At 39.9% G+C, this 21163-nt stretch overlaps 1 protein-coding gene across 1 annotated transcript; it reads right to left on the bottom strand.

Annotated features, from left to right (window-relative positions):
- Window positions 1-332: 332 nt before the first annotated feature.
- Window positions 333-20804, bottom strand: LOC131467993 (NUAK family SNF1-like kinase 1). Its single transcript, XM_058641814.1, has 7 exons — window positions 20246-20804; window positions 13228-13348; window positions 11402-11553; window positions 8948-9013; window positions 5324-5443; window positions 3282-3414; window positions 333-2379 (listed from the first exon to the last, which is right to left on the bottom strand). The coding sequence occupies exons 1-7, from the start codon at window positions 20549-20551 to the stop codon at window positions 1214-1216; spliced, it is 2064 nt and encodes a 687-aa protein (XP_058497797.1). The 5' UTR covers window positions 20552-20804; the 3' UTR covers window positions 333-1213.
- Window positions 20805-21163: the final 359 nt, after the last annotated feature.

The raw sequence follows: 21163 nt of genomic DNA, 5'->3' as shown, positions 1-21163 counted from the left end.
CTTAGTAACACACGCTTACCATTGGGGCAGCAGTAGACCAGCAACTCCTTAATCCTGTGAATCAAACTTGCTGTGGGAAAGAGACAGAAACATACAATGGCAACATGAACCAGTGAACATATGCTTAACATATTGTATACTCAAGCTAACATGAGATTTTATTAGGTGACAAATTGGTTAAAATCTGTTTTCAGCAAAGTGATGTCACAGCTATGTACCTTATTAAGAAATGCTTAAAATGTCCTCATATCTGCATGCAAGTACATTTCAGTGAATTCAATGTTAATCTTGTGCTTACACATGCTAAAGACAGCCATGTGTTGAGGCTAAACCAGCACATCATTTACATAAAATGTGCTATTGAAGAAGAGCCGAAGTGGCGACTGAGACCATTCACTTTTCAGGAAAATGTTTAAAATGTTGAGAATGCTAATGTTCCCAAAAACTTCAAATAGAGTTATTTCAACAACCAGCAAAGTCGCCCCCTGGTGGCAGGGAGGAAACTATGTCAACATATTTAAATATGATCTATGGTGAAATCGCATCACGCAATCATGACAAGAGTTGAAAAACTCCAACTTTGCACGTTTAACGTAATGTGATGTTCAAAGTGATTGACTTAGGTCATTTAGTTTGCACGACACACTTTGCTCGCATCCTGTTTCAACTGTGCCATCATTTATTGCCGATTTCCCACAAATGGGATCAATGTGGCAATAGCAATGTAATAAACTAAGTGAAAAGTCATTTTTCCCCAAAGAATTCAATTAAAATAGAGTTCTTTTAGCAAGAGTCGCCCCCTGGTGGCCATTCATTATAGTGTTAGTTCCAGGTAGGAAACTGGAAGACTGTGTCCATTTTTTTTTAAAGATATGGTCTATGGTGAAAACGCATCAAGCAATTTTGACGAGTTGAAAGATTTCGACTCTGTATCTTAGCATTGCATTTGATATTGTGCGTCACTGGCGTCATCCAAAGTAATTGACATGTGCAATAAGGTTTGCAGAACAGGCTTTACTCAAATTCGATGTAAACACACATTTAGATTCCGTCAATTCTGCCACATTCAGGTGCCATTTCTGCAGATCCACAGTGTCTGGCCGATCACAGAAAAACATGCTCAGTACAATGCTCAAGAGAGTTTGTGTCCTCAGCCTTCCCACTGTGTTTCAGCAGAGACTGATCACCTCAGTAGAAGTGGATGTTTGTAGGGTTACGTGAGCGCTCCTCTCCGTCTGCCTCTGTCTTCATTGACACTGTCCGCCTCGGCTGTCAGCGGCTCAGGCTCCTCCTCCGAGCTGCCGGCGCTGCGCTGCTTCCCCCGAGAGAAAATCCTGCGTCGTGACTGGGCACTGAGGTCCAGCAGGTCAAAGGAATCGGAAGAGAAGATGCTGTCCTCACTCACCACACTGGAGGGTCGGCTACGTCGGCCCTCGATGCCCCCGGTGGTGTGGAGGAGCTGCTGCAAAGCCTCAGGGAACATTGCAGGGGCTGCAGTGGGAGACGACAGGTGGAGGTCATCGGGAAGGTCCAGGCTGCGTGAAAACTTGCCGTTACGTTTCAGAATGCCCTTCCTTCGTCTTACTGCCTCTGTGCGCATGGTGGGACTATCTTCTACTGCTGGGAGGCGACTGTGCTGTTTGTAGGTGCACGAATCTCCTGCAATGGTCTCTTTAACTCCTACTCCAGAGCCCCTTCTTTCTGAGGCAGACTCCCCTCCATACATGTTCTTTAGTATCCCCTTTTTGGGCATTTTAGATGAGGGCTGACTGAATGTTGTGGGGGACGGCAGGCTGGTGGACAGCACCTCAGCACGAGTGTGGGCAAGTGCATGTGTTCGACAAGTCTGTGGAGAAGAATTACACAGCTGGGAGGGAGAGTTTTCCTTCGGAGGACTGTGAAACACGGAGTCAATGCTCCACTGGGGTTTCAGAATCCCTTTGGGTTTCTTTCGTTCAAAAGTGGAAGTGACCACAGTAGAGGAGGCAGCTGTGGGACAAGCGCCACCACATGCTCCCTGTGCAGTCTGGGGAATTGCGTTCTCCTTGCGTGACTTCCTGAGGCTCGACATCCCTCCTCCACGTGTCCTCCCTGCACCACGATCGCTCTTCAGAGGTAGGCTAAAGTAAAAGTGGTGGTGAGAGCGCCGGGCCGAGGACGCGTCAGCCGTCATGTTGTTGCCGGCAGTGGCGACCCGATTCTGCCAGTCGATGTAGCGAGCCAGCAGGGGGGAGGGGCACTCTTGGTGCGGAGGTGAAGGGCAGTCACACACACTCTCTTCATAACCCCAGTTCACCCACCAGTGGTTGGCTACGTCCTCTATCGTGGCTCTCTCGTCCGTGCGCACCGTCAACAACCAGTCGATAAGAGCGCAGGCGTCTGGAGGAGCAGAGGCGAGTTATTTACAGCAGCTGAACTCAACTATCATGCATTTGAAACGATGACAACAAGACACAAAAACAATCACGTCAGACCGGGCATGGGACAATGGGAACATTTCACGACAAGTTTATCCGGACCTAAATAATTATGATACATCATTTTGCAGCAATTATAAGGGTCTACAGAGCTACTGTTAATGTCAGTAATTTCCCTTAAATGACTTAAAGCTTGAAGTAACTGTAAATGTCTTTCGTTACCTAACATTTATTAGAGAGAGGTTTCTGTGTCTGTAAAGTTATAAAAAAAAACTAAAACCCTGACACTTCATTTACATATACTAGCACTAAATAAGCATATCGTTATAAAGTCACTGACTTTGATAGGCGAGTAATAATAATTGAATAATTAAATTGAATAAATAATTAAATAGTGAAGTAATTATGTTTTTTTTTTTACATTAAATGAATTGGTATTTTAATGAATTAATGACACATTTAATAACATTTATGTATTTAATTGAAATTTTAATAAATTAATGACACATTTAAGTAATTACTTTACCTTTATTAATGCTCCATGTGACCCTTATTCTTAAGTGTAAAACACCACATAACTATAATAAAGCATTTACTACCCATGTTAACCTTTATTAATATACATAATATATCATTCATTAAGATTAATGTTAATAAATGCTTAATTGTAAAAGTAAAGCTTATTCACTACCGCAATAAACCATTATTACTGTGTTAACTGAAGCTCTATAAATTAATAATGGGAATTAATGTTCCCTTTGAGTACAGGGTTACCTTTTTTTCTTTATATAGCATATGACATATTTTTTAGTAAACACAGACAGCATTTTCAAATAAGACACACGGACAGTGATGAGCGTTTACCTGAGGGGGGGTTGGGTCTGTGATAGCGACCTTGGCTGATCTGCTCAGTGAGTGTGGCGTGACTGGCGCCATCAAACGGCATGCTGCTGTACACCAGAGCGTAGAGCAACACACCCAGAGCCCAGCAGTCCACCTGTAGCACACAGAGACATGCAGATATATTAAAGTATATGATCATATATACCTTACTCATGCTTTTTAAAAAAAAAAATTAATGGTATCTTTCATTTTGAGCAAGATTCTGTTATTATTGTTCGGCATATCTTCATCTTCGTTGCTATGGTTGTTGTCTGGCCCCCTGTGTTGTTTTCATTTTCATGTGACTTGCAGTTTCTTCTTCCCTGACCCTATTTTTGGGGTCACTGTTTGAAAATGACCACACCAAAATAAATAGATAGTATATCTCTGCAATTACAAGCTCTATGTGAATTATCTCGGTATCAAAATAAAGATAACACTTGTGAGATTCCACCAGAAGTGTAAGTTTCACTGTAGATACCATAAACCCACCATAAATGAAGGATTTTTTCCCTCGCCCCAAAGAAATATGAATAATTATGAGCTTTTAACCGAGTTTCTGATCTTTCTAACCCATATTGATCAAAGGTGTCACAGTAAATGAGTCTGTGAGAGGTTAAAATCACCTAAACTCTCAGTTTTTTGTTTTTTTTTAAATCAAAACAAGGGTGATTTTAAAACTGTAATTTCTCTGTCACTTCGTCAAAATCCGTTTTTCACAAATTTAGATGTGGGAGCTGCTGAAAGCCTCCTGACGCTCACAAAAAATGAATCTCTATCATCAACTGTTCTTGAAATATGACAACTTTAAAATATGCTGCTTTCTTGTTATGGACTCAGGTGTTTGGAAGGAGTAAATACCACTTTGTCTAAATACTTCAGGTTTCATTTATTAATTATCATATTGATAATTCCTGTCCTTTAAACAAGGTTTTTGTGATATTTAAATAACACTTTTTGCGCTCTTTTTGGTGCTCTTAATTTATATATTTTTTATTTTTGTGCTTTTTCCTGTACTCTAAGCTTCTAATAAGAAGGTTTACTTTGGTGGTTTGGCTGTAACTAAACAATTTCCTCCGGGATAATAAAAGTATTCTGATTGATTCTGACTTTAAAGGTTCAATCCACCCAAATCGGCAGCAAGAAGTTATTAGTTATTCTAATCAACCCTTTAACACTAAGCGTATCGCAGACGACACGTTTGCGCAGGCGCACTTTGAATTGCCGTAATTACGCAAAGGTTTGTGCTATCGGGATAATAACAAAACGGTTTCTGAAAGCTGAGAAGATGCACGTCAAAGCTAAGGAAGCAGGCGAATCAGCGTCTTTGTCACCAGAGAGGAGAGAGTTGGAAAAAACGCCTGTACATAGACTCCAATGTTCAAATGTTATTTTAAATACGTTTTATGTTGTTCAAATTTCAACCTTAACAAGCAAAATCTGGTGTTAATGTACAACTACAACTAAAACCTTTTGTTTTTCTTCATTTTAAATTGTTAAAAACACAATTTTAACATGCAGTAAATTGCAAATAACTGGCAGATATTGAAAGTTATTCTGGAAAAATGGGCAAAAGCATCTGTGAAGGTTATCTGTGGTTCTTGGCTATGTTCACCTCTGCTGTGAAGGTAACAACAAGAGACACAGAAGATACTTGAATGTACCAGTTACCAGCTGACAAGACTTTTTTTTCATCCTTTATACACAATAGTCACTCAGCTAATCTTAAATAGCACCACTTCCTTTCAACCTGGCTTTCAAAATAAGGCTTTTTACGACTTCTTGTATAAAACTTTTAAAATGTTTAACAATAAAAACAAAAAGCTTACAATCAGTATCTTGTAAAATATAACAGATTTTTAGGATAGCTTTCATTGTATTAGTTCATTCTATAAAATATGTGCAGAACAAAAATCGGTAATCATTACTCAATTTGTCTGGTACAAACTGGGGGTGACACTGTTTCCCTGTTGTAGTGTTACGGCAAAAGCAGTGGAAAGCAGTGAGGGCAGAGTGTGACCCACCTCTGGTCCCTGGTATGGCAGCCCTTTCACTATCTCTGGCGCCGCATAGAGAGGACTTCCACAGTAGGTCTGCAACAGAGAGCCCCGCTGGAAATGATTGGAGAGGCCAAAGTCAGCCAGCTGTGGAGCAAGAGAAAGAGAGGACAATGAAATATTGACAACAAACATTAACCTGCTGTGTATATATATATGTAGGGACATTACTGAGTGTAACGGGAAAAAAAGAAATCCTTGCATGGAACATAAGTAACAATAACCCGTGCAGTATTCCAAGAGGATGTCTCAGGGACTAAATTAAAACAGAATGGAAGTTGGCCAGAACTGATGCTGAAAAGAAAACAGCCAATCCAATACAATAAAATAAAATAAAGATTATTTTTACATACATAAAACCCATTTTTAATCTTTGGCTTTCAACCCAGTATGAAACATTGGTTTTTTATCTTTTTGTAGTTTTATTGTTTGTATTGTTGTTTTTGGACTGTGGGAGGAAACCGTCTGCATTTTAGATCAGTAGTTATTCACTTAAAAATGTTCATACTAAACTTGTGACTATGTTTTGAGGAAGATTTGCACACGACAGCAAGCATCTGTTCTCACTGATGGTATCCTGAATGTGCCGGTAACAGACATGAGGCCATTATCAATGGTTGAGGGTAAGGGATTCAAAAACTGATAAACACCTTGAACCCTGGCTATACTGTTCCCTCAAGGACCCATTTCACCAGACTGATGGAGAAGAAATGCCAGGAGACATTCCAGGGAGTAAAGAGCCCTGATGACTGGGACATGAAGTCAGTCTGCCTTTTATTTTTTATGTGTTTTTGGAAACAACTTTTGTACAAAGACAGTTTGGTTTATTAAATAAAATGCTTCAATTCATCGAAAACATATCAAACTTATCAAAAATAATCGTAAGTTGCAGCTCTAGAATTCACAAATCACTCACACTCCTGGCATTCCAAATTCCTTTCCTCAGAGCACGCACAAAAACAACAATAACTCAAAGCGATTCCTTTGAAAGGAGCCAAAAATAGGTACAGTATGCCGAGGTTCTGCCAAAGAAAGTGTGACCGAGGAAAGAGAAGTGGGCCAAAAACATCAGGCTGCTCATACTCACGTAGCGGAACAATCACTCACTCCAGAGCCGTACTCACACACACACACACACACACACACACACACATACCGAGGCTCTTCTCTATCTGCAGAGATTATTACTGTAGCATGTTCAGCAGCTCACTATCAGCCCTGCTGGTGTTAAAAATACTCGACGTGACAGCTTTATTTCCATGGATCAGAGGGACAGGGGAGCACAGACGGACGATGACACAGTGTTTATAGATGTCCGATCACTGTTGATGTTTTACCTGCTCATACAGTGGCAACGATGATGTTTATACCTGCGACACGTGCGCTCCCTGCTCACCGCGTCAGTGCTTTGGCAAGGACATGTTAACGTGTCGTGTGCACGTGCATGAAAATGTGATAACCTACAGAGCCAACCATCAACGAGCAATGTGTTATTGATATTATTAACCCTTAAACAACTAAGCCTCAAAATGTTCATCTGGAATTTTTTTTTTCCTGCTTATTTTAACCATAAAATGGGACATACAATGTCCCATTTTTCCAGAATAACTTTAAATATCTGGCAGTTATTAACAATTTAAAATAAAGAAAAACAAAAACGTTATCATGAAAAAAACACTGTAGTTGTGCATGAACAACAGATTTTGTGGAAATCTGAACAAAAATTTGGACTTTTTGTCTCAATGTCCAAAAACAGGACGAAAAAAATGGAAACTATGTACAAGCATGTTTCCCACATTTTCCCTTTCTTATTCACTGATTGACCGGTTTCTTGCACGAGCATAAGTGATATTACTGTAATAACCACATGCTTGTGCGTCGTCTGCGATTACGCTTGGGGGCTTCAGACCTGACCCTCCCACTTTAAAAGGAACATCTTGTACTTTATTAGCCCCCTGAGGAAAATTATTAGGAGCAGTGGGCTGCCACACTGAGTAGTGCCCAGGGAGGAATGGGGGTTGGGTACGTTGCTCAGAGGTAACCCAGCCTTTTTGACCTGGTGGGGACTTGAACCAGCGACCCTCCGGTTACAAGCCAAGTTCCCTTTCCACTTAGCCACGGGCTCCCCAAACATGGTTGGCTGTGCCTACTTTTACCACACGCCATTAAGCCGCTGTTACACAGACAAAACGTGCACGTGCATAACGCGGCGTCTCGGTCATTTCCTGCAGCGTGTGCCGTGAAAGCTCAGCGTGGCGATCCTGAGGTCTGAGATGAAAGAGACGCCACAGAGACGCACATGTATATCAAAAAAAACAACCTCATTTTGGTGCAAATGCCACTAGATTCTCCACATTCCCCCGTTTGGCCGCGCACACATCCCATATAAGGAGAGGAATATCCAAACAAGGCAAAACAAATGACCCCTGGGGTCTTTTATTAGACCTGGCACCGTGTTTGTGCTGCTTCAATGTGCAACACATTAACATTAATGTGGGTATAAAGTGTTCCAGTGGATGTTCTGACCGTTCTGCAAACGGTTTGCAGCATTTTTACAGCATTACTCGCTGTACTATACATGAGGCGTCATTCCAGTGTGCTTATTGTTACATAAGCAGTGGAAAAAAAGGACTGTTTCCTAAAACACATCAGCCTGCGTGTCAGTAAGACGTATGTTCGTGTTTAAAGGCAAGTGTAATCAGGAATCTGTGGATGATTCATTACACACAACGATTTTGCTAAAAGGTTGTTTCTCAGTACAATTACCGTACTGATTATATTTTTTTCATTATCACAGAATCTTTTTAATTCATTATTTTTCGAAATCTTTGAAATTAATAGATTTTATATTTTCATATTTCAGGTATTCCTCATAAAACATGTTTGTTCTATTTGCATTTTTAATTGTATTAATTTATGAATTTTTTCATTAATTTTAAGAAATTGCAGTTTTTGTACCCCAAGATTCTTATCACCTCAGTTAATGTCAGTATAAAGGGTTACCCTAAGTATAGATGACTCTTTTGTTGACCAAAATATAATGAAAATGATCATCTTTAACCAAAATTAAAGACATTTCTTAAGTTTATTGCAAAAATGCATTGATTCTAATTGGGGTCATTTTGGACCCCACTCATTGAAGAGTGTAGGTAATAGTAGGTTAACTGGTAACTGAAGGCTACACAGGTTCAATAACACAGTTGTAATAGAAGTATATTCAGTGGCAACATGCAACGTCACCAATAATATGTTGTTCAATTGTACACACCCACTGATTGAATGGATACAATGGAAATAGATACAATTGTCACTAACTCCCTGATCAAATGACTCGACAAAAGACACAAATGTACCGTTTTATCAATGCAATGATTATTATATTAGTATATTAGTATATTATATATTTCTACTCTGATGGTGACCTAATGTGAAGGTGATTAGCCTCCGTGGTCATATGAGTTTGAGAGGAAGCCAGAGAACCTGCAGAAACTTCACCCCAGTAACCAGTAACACACAGAAGCATCTTAATGTAAACAACATTGTGTCCATGTACGTAGGCTCAGTTTACAGAATATGTGGTGTTTATCTCACCTTTACGTTGAAGTCTTGGTCTAACAGGATGTTCTCCAGTTTGAGGTCGCGGTGCACCACGCCATTCTGCGGGAGAGCAGCGAGAAACACGCACGTGAGTTTAGTCAAGTAAGTTTTTTCCCTCTGCAACTCCCAGCTCTGACGTCTGAGTTTCCGATGTAGGCTGGATACGTGTCGAGAGAGTTCTTTAACAATCAATGTTTAGTCAAAATGTGAACATGAAGAGCACCACGTTGATTTTATTGGTTATACTGTACAAATAGCCCAAAAAAATACTCTAACACTTAAATGTATTAACATAAAAATGAGAAAAAACCTACACAGGAAACTTATATAATAATGTATTTTATTTAAATATCTATTTTTATATATTGTTATTGTGATTATTTTGTATACACAAAATACATATAAAGTACATCACTTTACAATAATTGAGAACTTCTCTGCAACAAACTGTGAAATCTCTGTGGCAAGTAGACAAAAGAAGGCCTCCTGCACAGTCTGATGACATAACATCCTTAAAACACAGCTGTCGGAGCATCCTTAGTTAACTCTGAAACTAACAAAACATCTGTAGATCAGTGCTGCCAACGTGGAAGCAGAGTGACGCACGCACACTTTATACACCGCCCAAATCTCTCGGCTAATGTGCATGAATAGCCTTCTTTCTTTCAGTGGTTACATTCTCTACAGAGCCTTTACTGTAAGTGGAGGAGATGACCCTTGACCTTTTTAAATGTTTTGTGCACAGTATGAAAGCCTGTGTGTGTGTTGGAGGCAGAACCTCATTTCTGAGGAACTAGGAGTTGAAAAGGTTATGGCCCTTTTCCACTATGGTCCCGGCTCGCCTCGCCTCGGCACGGCATGTTTAGGTTGGTTTTCCACTACAAAAAGGTACCTACTCAACGTGGGCGGAGTCATCAGTGATCTACAGTTCGGCACTGCTTGATTTCTGTGTCTTACGTCTCTTCCTGCGACGGTACTCTGACCTATCAGTGGCCGAGAGTCTCTCGACGTCACGACTCACTTATCGGCTCAGCTCACTTGGAACCTCGCCTAGCCTGGTATGCTCGTGGAAACGCAACTTAACCATTTAGAGAATTGTCGCCTATTGGTTTTGTTACACCATTTCCAACTGGTTTCATGCTTCACCTCGTCCTTCACAGCTGTCCAGTTAAGGTAAGATGACTGTAAACGGAGTTGGAGTTTGACAAAGAGAAGGGTTTTTTATTTAATTTAGAATTAAATAAAAAAAACAACAACAATCACCCCAACTATGCTGCTGTGTATACACAAACGCTCCCTCAGTCAGGGCTGATAGTATTGCTTGACAGAGTCTGTTAGCAGTTGAAGGACGCAGCATACAATAAAGTTGCATCGCGTCTGTTCACAGCGACCGAACCGAGGCAGAATAACAACATCAACAATATAACGATCACCTAAGGTATGTACTGCAGCTTTAAATCCAGGTGGAGGTGATTTAATAACTAATGCAGAGCTATTGTATAAATGACATTAAATAAGCTTGTCAGAATAATTATTATATTTTAAAAAACACCGGTGTAATTTCCTCAAAAAGTGTTAAATTCTGTGAACTGATATTGAAGAAGAGCAAAAAAAAAAGGAAAAAAAGACAAAGCAGCAACACGGAAACTTATTTTCATTCTTCTCGTGAAGGCGTAATAATCGTTTCATGTGTGCTGCATGCATGAATTCAATAATTCATTCATGCCAGAACATTCATATCTATTTTGGGACCACTTTCAAGGGCAAAGGGGGGGAAAAAAGCAGATAATCCAACCTCACTGTGTGGAGGTCACATGATCATCTCTGTATTTAATGCTAAAATAAGAATAATAGTTCTGTCTGACTGAGAGGGCACAGGTCCTCACCTCTACTGATGTTCTTCAGCTTCTTAAATGTGAATATTTTCTGGTTTATTTGCTTTATCGAACAAAAAAATCATTACAACTGAATCATTCCCAGTTTTGAGAAACACTCATTTTATGGACCAAATAAGTACTTGACCATGAAAATTATGTTTATTTGCAGCCCTAATATGAACAGGATTTATGTACATTGCTCTCATTATTACCACTTTGGTTTTAAATACACATAAACAGTAAAAAACAAAGATGAATGTGTGATTTTGCCAAGGCTAAAAATGCTCATTTAAACAACGTGTTTGTTAAATGTGTCACTGTGTGACTGTATAAAACAATCGAGGCTTAAATGTGCTCTTAACCCACAGAGATCTGAAAACTCTCGTCAAGTTTTTCCTGATGTATTAGGATTAGGATTTTGTGGATTTAGCAGTTCCGCATTTGCTTGTGCGCACAGTTGAATTCCACAAGCAGCACGTGGCTCCATGTCGCTGCCGCTTCATTTATACTGATTGCTGATTGCTGTTTGCACAGAGTGTGTGTATGTGTGTGTGTGTGCGTGCGTGCAAACCTTGTGGCAGTAGTGGACGGCAGATGTGATTTGCCTGAAGATGCCTCTGGCTTCTGTCTCTGACAGTCTCCTCCTCTCCTGGATGTAATCGTACAGCTCTCCTCGGCTGGCGTACTCCATCACGATCACAATCTTATCCCGGCTCTCGAACACTGGGCAGGACACAGGACAACAGTACTGCATTAGGCAGATATGTGTATATGAGCGCGGCCACAGATTGTGATCAGATAACGTTGAGAGTGTGGAAACAGACGTGGATAATTAAAGCTGGGGTAGGGAACATATTTCTGTCACCACTGGAAAACAACATTTCCCCCACTATCTGATGAAAACTTTTCTCATTTAACACTTTATAATAAGTAAGCCCTATTAAGCATTAATACATATTGCATTCATCATTTATGACGCACAAATACTCATTAGTATGTTGTTTATGAACACAGTTAGAAATGTTTTACTCATCATTTATAAGCACAGTAGTTATGGATTAGTAAATGCTGAATTTGTCATTTATAAAGCATGTTTCTTACGTAAATACTCATTAGTATGTGGATTATAATCACAGATATAAATGTTTTGCTCTTCATTAATAAGCTCATCTATCTAAATTAAGTGTATATTAATTATAAAATCTCACAAATTCCGTTTCCAGTGGACGTGATATAAACAGTTATTAATTCAGGAATTCACGAATTCAGGCTGTTACAAAGCACTTGCTACTCGTTAATAAAGCATTATGTGTGAGCTCAGCTGAAGTGGGCACTATCTAAGCCTTATAAAGCCTCAAAACCCACAACACAGGGACATAGAACATATTATTGCATTGATATTTATTGCAACTTCCCCACATATTGCAACTATACAACTGACAAAAAGTAAAAAGTATATTTCAGTGTCACAATTCAAGAGGGAATGCTTTTTATAGTCTGTCTCTGCAATCTGCATTTTTAGCTCACATAAAAAAAATTATGTATGAAGTGAATGCAATGTAAAAAAAAATCAGTATGATTAATGGGTCTACCTCTCATGATGATACAGATATATTCATATTTATTTATAAAGACCATAACAGTTTGTGTGTTAATGCAACAGAAGGGGAAAACACCCAAATCATACCTATTTATACTGATCTATTTTAAAATATACTCCAAACAAGCACCAACCAAAAAAAGGAATAGGCTGCAGTCCCAGGTTTATTTTTGCATCTCCCATTTATCAAATGATCCAAGAGAGAATTCGACTTCTCTGCTCCTTTTTTAGACTCTGTTTACAGTTTGTGCATGTTGCAAATTAACCAGAGAAAATAAGACATACAAAATTAAAACGCAGTAGCAATGGGCGTAATTATTGAAGCATTTATTTCATTGATTATTAAATAAGCCCATCAGTTAATAAGACTATTACTAATTATATCAAACATACCCCACATTACATTCCCTAGAGTTTGTCATTTAAAGAGCGTTGTGTTGCTTTGGCAGGAACACAAACTGCGTGTTTCCTTCCCTCATATAAAGACCGTGGTGAAGTTAGTTTGAAGAACGAACACGTTGTTGGATCTGAGTGAGTCAATGAGTGGAATGGCTGACTTAAAACTTATTTCACACGTCAAGAGACATGTTATATTTTCACATTACAGACATTTCAAACTCTCACAATATTAAACCCCAACAAAAAGCCTAGCCTCTATTCATTTAGAGTATCTCTTAAAACATAACCTACACATTTTATTGCAATTTCAAACTTAATTACAAAACTGAAAATGAAGAACATTTATTTACATTGAGAGACCTGTGTGTGTGTGTGTGTGTGTGTGTCTGCAGTCTTACCCTCGTGGAAGCGTATGATGTTTGCGTGTCTGAGCGAGGAGGTGATCTCGATCTCTCTCTGGATGTGAATTTTGTCCAGGTCATCAGTGATACGCTCCTTGCGAATTGACTTGATTGCCACCTGGGAAAGAACACAAATTTATCGAATCAACACATGTGAACCTAATTTTATTTATATATATACACATACATACATATATATACACACAGAAACATATATACATATATACACATACATATATATATATATACACACAGAAACATATATATACATACACACATATATATATATACACATACATATACATATAGACATACATATACGTATATACACATATACATATATATATACATATACATATATACACATATACATATATATACATATCTATATATATACATATACATATATACACATAAACATATATATACATATATATATATATATATATATATATATATATATATATAAATGATCAGGTACACACAGAGGTAAACAAAATGTTAAAGGCCGGATGACAAGAGCAGTTGATCTGAACTTGCTCAAAGGCAGAAGGTTGACAGCTGCACTGTTTACACTCCTTAATCCCAGCCAGGGACTCACTGTACCTTGGCCTCAAATCCATTTTGAATGCTTTGAATGAATGTCCTATTAGCCCATGTAAAAAACTGGAGGAGACGAGATACACAGCTGACAGTTACGACACCAAAGCCTGAACAAATCTGCTGAGTCCAGTGTTAGCTGTTAGCTCCGCCCTAGTGAGGCGGCAGAAGAGTCATCACAGACAGGAACTGCAGTGAGTGTTCGACCTCACATGACTAATAGTAGGAGTTCCAATAAATTATATTGTATGTATGAGTGTGGGTGGAGGTGGGGGTACAAATACTTCATGACTGTGCTTAAAGGAATACTTCACCGATTTGCATGTGGCTTTGTATTGCTAGAATAGCAGTAGTACGTTTAAAAAATTGTGCTTCCCTCACTCACTTTTCCACTGAGTTGTAAAAAATATGTTTTTCCCTTTCCAATTTTGGGCAAACGTCAGTTCAATGTTTGAAGGTGGTGGCGAGCGCAACTCAAGCAACTCAAGTCCAGTCGCCTACAGCCAACTACTGAAGAAGACTATGACCTGGATGACTGAGAACCTTCACCGACATGTACATGGGTTAAATGTAGAGAAGGAAACTGATAAAGGACTAGTTTATTTATTTATATTTATTTATTTATTTATATTTATTTATTTACTTATTTATACTGTATATCAGAAAAGAGTTGCTAAATGGCCTGTATCTACAGTTTTGCCATTCACCCATTCACTCTACACATTACATTTTATATCAGAAAATTACTTTTGATATGTAAGTACAGTAAATGTCCAGTACTTTCTTAATACTTAAGTAATATTATAAAAATCTATCAGTCATTTTCTGGTAAGATACTTGTACTTTTACTCAAGTATCCCTTTTAGGTACTTAATACAAGACTGTGTCTTTTTTTAAAGTGACAGTCCTAGTCCTGACTGGTCTGTCCTCCTCTGCAGAGATCCTACGGGTGAGCAGGCTTCTCTCAGGGGTCATGGCTCTGAAATTCTCAGCTGCTGGAAAAAATAACATCTCCAGACATCAGAGGACCTGATTCACACGCTCCATCAACTGCAACAGTTACGCAACACAGCATAAACACACTCCAGTGAACTCCCAGGATCTGACCTGACCTGACCCTCTATTGCTGTGCAAAGATAGACTTATATATAATGGGATGTCCACTGAAGAAAACCCTTTTTTTACATAAGGGTCGTATCTTTTTTTTTTTTTAATGAGAAAAATGTGACGATGATATTTGATGAAGGGATGAAGAAAACAATATACAGATGAAGTGAAAGGAATGGATAAAATATCTTGAAGAGGTTCTTATACATAGTCAGTGTAGGGGACATGTGTATGTGTATGGTCAAAATTAAATTTCAAGTTGAAATGAGATTCATTTGCTTGTCTCCCTTTATAAAAAACAATAGAAAAAAATTGAAAGTGAAGGGGTTAGTTAAGGACACAAAAGGGAGTTTAAAAACCTGAGTTTAAGACAGCATGTACTTTTTATTTTTCTTTAGTGGCTGAAATCTACGGACTGCACTGCAACGACCCAAAACACATGCAGGAGGAGAAACGAGCTGCATATTCACAAACGCTACAGGTTCAAAAACACAAACAAAAATAAAAAACACACACGCAAACCCCAAAACAAGCAGGACAGAAAACACACGCAGGACAGAAAACACACACAGTTTGTGAATCTGCAGCTCATTCTTCCTCCTGCATGTGTTTTGGGTCGTTGCAGTGCGTTTGCCCCTCCTGGCTGACAGAAGCATACTCAAAAACGGAAGTGCTCGGGTCTGTGGGAGCGCTCGTTTTTGTGCAGCTCTACGACCAGCCATTACAACGCTCGGCGATTACTTCATTCTAACTCTATTAAAAGACCTTTATTAAGAGGTCGTCTGCGATCAAGCTATCTGACACTCGTTTCTCTGCAGTCAATCACTTTCGTTGCCATTTGCCGCTGAACTCAAGGCACCTGCTGCTTCTTGGTGCAGGGGAAAGGAAGATCGACGTATCACAAGCTACCAAGTAGAAAGAAGAAATTGTTTTTGACTGTCATTTTAAGCCTTGGACTTGGCACTAAAGTGAGACCAGCAGGGCACAGAGAAGAGACACACTTGTGCATGGTTTCCCACAATAAGGGAACTACGAGCATTTTTAAAGGGGGCACGTGTGTGTGTGTGTGTGTGTGTGTGTGTGTGTTTGTGTGATTTTACCACCTGCATATGCGTCATGTCCAAGAGTGCCCTGCAAATATCCCTTCTCACTAACAATGTGTTATTGTTCATCCGAATAATGTGCTCCGTGTGAGATAATGGCCAAAAAGCACAGAACTGTAACAGGATATGGAGAAAACATGGGAAGCTACGTTTATGTGTGTGTGTGTGTGTGTGTGTGTGTGAGCGAGCCATGCCGATGTCATCACATATTTCTTTCACATCATGACAGGATGTGGTGACTGTATACAGACTGTAATGGTACAGACAACACAAAAGTATAATGTGTAGAGAAAGGAGCAGCCATTTAATAAAAATAACAACAACATGGCATGTTTTGCCACAGCATGAATCTCGACTCTCCTGACTTGTTGTGGGTGTTTGTGAGTGTGTCGTGTGTTGTCAAGTGAGGTTTTGGATGGCGGGCAGCCTCTCACTGACTTCCTGTCCCATTATTCCCACAGACATTTTCACGTGAAAGCAACGCAGACACAGAAAAAAGCGTTATCCTCGACCTCTACAATAACCACTTCATGTCTAGACCCTAACCCTAACAAAAGCACATAAAAGTACACACAAGCACAAATGTGAGGACACATCATATGACATATTGCAATCCCTAGCCTCTTATCCCAAGTGTCTAACCCTAACCCTGATTTAAACCCAATTCTAATCCGAACCCTAAAACCAGGTCTTAATCCCAAAAAAGCCCTTTAAAGTCAAAACATCCTTGAAAATATATGTTTTATGCATACATAGAAGAAATAATTTACTTTACTTGCTTACACATTATTGTTGACGAGAAATCACTTTACTGTTTTTTTTTTTATATAAATCGTGTTACTTTCAAATAATGTACGGAGTTAGCAGCTGAGAAACAGGCAAACGACTGACTTCCAGCTCCACTAAAACTCACTTGTGCACAAATAAATGACATGGATCTTATTGGCTAAATCTGGTCTTTAATTTGTGGTTTTATGGGGATTTATATTTTTGGCTGGCTGAGATAATTAGCTGGACTCTGGATAGCTGCTGCTGCTGCTGCTGCTGCTGCTCGCAGCCAAGAAACACGTAAAACAAACCTAATAAAACACGTTTTACACAAGGTATTTATGTTTTACAGTTTACGTAGCTGTCCTGTATCTGTCTTTGGTGTACAGGAAAGAAAGAGAATCTCACATTTTCTAAAAACATCCTAATTATGATGACATAAAACACAACCATAGAACAGTCTACTCTTGCTAATCTGATTTCTTACTTTAAATACTGCCTCCTCCTCCTCAATATAACAGTCTCCTGGTCTTGTTTCCAAAAATAATGTCCGTTTTGTTTCAAAGAATCCTTGGTATGTGCTGGCTACTAGCTAAAGGAATTCAGTGGGCTATTTTCCCTTTGTCCCACACTCACTGACTCACACTCACACACACACACACACACACATACACAGAGACTGCACAAATAATTCTGTCTGCATATTCTTCCATGTGTCTCCAACCTGTCCTCTGTTGTTTCCAGCCTTTCTTTCTTTCTTCTCTGAATTAAAGCCTGACAGTAGAACAAAAAAAACATTTATTCAAACGAATCAGGCGCCACATTCTGTTTTTTTACATTGTGGGTCCAGAAACTCAGCCAGCACACATCAGTCCGTTTCGATGAACTTAAGTAAAGTTTAACTCTAATCAATTTATTACATGAAATGTGTCTGATAGCGCGACACTAGGTGGCGATGTGACCCCTTTCTGCTCGTTATTAGTAGGTGTTTTCCAGCTGAAACTGGCGGCAAGTTGGTACTATGTTGACTTTCTACCTAGTAACCCTAGTTTGACAGCTTCAGAGTCATTGTGAGTCATCGGAATCAGGAGGTCTTTCAAAGTGTTGGGTCTTGTCAGCAACACAAATTGCAAGGCAGCGATAGCTCTGCTTTAGACTATTGCCACTTCACGGCAGAGCCGGCTAAAAAGAAGCAGAGCAAACGGCTGTCAGAAGAAGCGAAGAAAATTTAATGACTGTTTGAGCGAGTGAGAGTGAGCCACCGGCCAACCGGTCTGATGACAGAACATCACACCGGTTGTCCTTTCGAACAGCGAGAATTGAAAAAGAAACCTCCATGGACATGGCTCCGCGGCTTGTATTCCCCAGCTCAGTTGGAAAACAAATGCACATGTTCCAGGAGAATGGACGCGGCAAGTTTACGTGCATGTCCAGTTTTAGTCAGACAGCAATTTGGGTTTCGTAATGTCATGAATAAACATGTTAATCCGACTTAAATCAGGCTAGTCTGACTTGGACTAATATACCTGGATAATGTGATTCATAGTCCAATTACATGTATAGGTTTAGTCAGACTGGAGTCAGACTTAATCCCACTATAAAACATGTTTGCAGGTATTTCAAATGTCTGGTTTTAGTTGAAATATGACAATAATTCGATTTTTTTTTGTCCTAGCATCGTGTAAACATACTAAGTGGGACTGTGTGTGCTGGTTGAGTGTGTTTCACTCAGACTCTCCTCTCCTCTCCCCTCCCTGGAGGAGTCTTAGCCCTATTGTAGTAATTGTATCCCCTTGTTCTGAGTGCTGAGTGAGTCAGAGCAAAGGCATTTCAGCCTGGCAGCACGACAGGAAGCACAAGAACACAACACAGTCCGTCATCTGCCCATGAGCTCACTCACTCACAAACACACAAACAAACACACAGAAAGAGAGAGACTGTCTGAAGATAAAGCATCAGCACCATACAAAACATGGAGAATATGAGGATATGTGATAACTGTTTATAAGACTGATATAGATGTGCATGTTTATATGGTATTGAAATGTATATACAAAGGGGTAATTATAGGCCTATAGTTATACTACTATATAGACTCAGCAATATGTCAGGCAACTACTTTTCAACACATTCAAATTCACTTTCTTACTGATGTTAAAGCCTTACTTTATTCTGCTACACACTATGACAATCATAAAACCTTTATTTTGTTTAGTTTATTTAGGGGAATGATCATTGCAAATTAAATTCCCCTTAACTGCAGAGCAGGAGGCTGTGAATCTGGACGCCAACTTCAGTGCCGTTACAGACTAATTAACTGAAATACCGTGTTTATTCGACATGCTTTTATAAGCATTCTCTGGAGTTTATCAGAAGGTTAAGATGTTGTAATGCTGCAGGTCTGGAAAAATGCAGACTGCAGCTGTTTCCATGTTTTGAAAAGCAGCAGAGGTATTGTAAGGATCAGATAAATACAGTCAGTCACGGTCAGGGGTGGGAATCACAGATAACCTCACGATACAATATGTGATACACGGTCCATGATATCAGTAGTATCGAGACGCAACAATTCTGTGATTATCAACATATTGCTAGACAATCTGACGACGACACGTCGCGATATCGGTCTAACCGAAGAAAACAAAACGTCTGTGAAAAGTTAAAAGTGCAGTATTTCTCTATTTCCCCTCCTATTTCCTCCCCCAGTGCCACCACACCAGTGAACCTGACAGGGCGATGACTTTAGAGCGCCTTCATTTGTTAATTAGAATATTGATATTTGCCACGGCGTATCCATCTGAATCAATCTGTGTGAATTCAAAGTGCAGAGAAATCCCTTACTGGTCAACACCGTTCTTTTTCAGAAGCTTTTCCTGCTAACATGAGCCTGGCGGAATAATATGTGAAAACTTCTTCCTGCTCTTTTTTGAACATGTATGATGTGATACATATCATTGGAGTTACTTATGTTTTGCAGAAGTATTTTCTACAGTTTTGCCGTTCACACGCATATTTCACACCCAACCCACAACCTTTGAGTTGAAAGACAACTTGCTCTACCGTGGAGTAATTTTGATTTTGAGAGCCATGGCTCAGTGGTAGAGCTCGTCACTTTTGAATATACCTCTCAGTATTTCTTGGCCATTTTGAATAGTAAGTGAAAATCAACACAAGACAATTGTTCTAAAACTGCTACCAATTACGATTAATGGGAATATGAAGGTAAGAACATGACAGGCTGACCTGGATTCCCCAAGAAGTATCAGGTCATTTACTGCTTTATTATTTGTGTACATTTTGTTTAGGGCCCCATGAAGGCTTGGTCCGGCCCTGCATCCAACCCGCATAATCTGGGCCCCCAAAAACTCCCTTGAAACGCCCCTGACTATACCATTTTCCACGTACTTGACAGCATGTGTGTTGAGAACCAAACTCACCGTCTTCAGACTCGCCCTCTCCAGCGCCCTCTTCACTTTGCCGTAGGTGCCTTTTCCCAGAGTCTCCATCACCTCATAGCGGTGCTTCAAGTTGTGTTTGTGCTGGTGCTTCTTCACTTCCACGGGCTCGGATGTGACAGTCGCCTCCATTCTCTCCGGCTGCCTCTGTCTGTCCAGCTGCCTCCGGGACAGTGACTCCTCCCGGGCTCGGTGGCCGTGAGACGAGGCGTTCTGGAGACAACCGAGCTCCTCGGAGCGGTCGCTGGTGTTCACTGCGCCTCTGCCGTCTGCTTCGCGTCTGCCCATCCCTCTGTGCGCACAGTGCGCACCTGTCTGTCACCAGATAAATCCTCTAAACTGTGAACAGGAGCGCGTTAAAGTTGCCCAGAAAGAGCTTTGTTTGAGCCACAAACTGTTCTATTCTACTTAGATATGAACGACTTCAGGAAAACCGTGTGATCCGTTTGAGCAGCGAGCGACACTGTCGCGTCCGACGTCTCCTCCTCTTCACTGTCGCGGCAGAAGCAGCAGCAACAGGAGGGAAGGATGAGAACCACATGGTCCAGAGCGAAGGGTGGAGCCTCCTCCTCATTCCACAGCAACATCCAGCCGGCAGAGCGTCACACACACACGCACCCAGTCACCACCGTGGAGCACGGGGAACATGGAGGAATGCGTGGAATGTCATGCGAGTCAGGCAATCATCCTAAATCCACCAGTCACACGTGTTTGTTGATGCTTTAAAAAATTAATGAATCCTGGAAAATATACTTTAAAAACATTTGAAGAGAGCAAAGACTTTTATAGCTTTTATAAATCCATCAGATTATTATTTGCCTTAGGCACACATCTTTGGGGTCTAATTTGTATTCATCATTAAATTGACTTTAAATCATTTAAATATTACAAAATGTTAGT

The sequence above is a fragment of the Solea solea genome, chromosome 11 (genome assembly GCF_958295425.1).
Source record: "Solea solea chromosome 11, fSolSol10.1, whole genome shotgun sequence".
Taxonomy (NCBI): Eukaryota; Metazoa; Chordata; class Actinopteri; order Pleuronectiformes; family Soleidae; genus Solea; species Solea solea.
Note: the sequence above shows the minus strand (reverse complement) of the source record. Positions and strands in the feature narration are given on the sequence as shown.

Coding starts and splice junctions, on each gene's coding strand:
- LOC131467993 (XM_058641814.1), bottom strand. CDS start 20,551: ATGGGCAGACGCGAAGCAGACGGCAGAGGCGCAGTGAACACCAGCGAC. Junction 9,014..11,401: donor CCGTCCACTACTGCCACAAG/GTTTGCACGCAC, acceptor GCTCTCCCGCAG/AATGGCGTGGTGCACCGCGA. Junction 3,415..5,323: donor TGCCATACCAGGGACCAGAG/GTGGGTCACACT, acceptor TGTGTGCTACAG/GTGGACTGCTGGGCTCTGGG.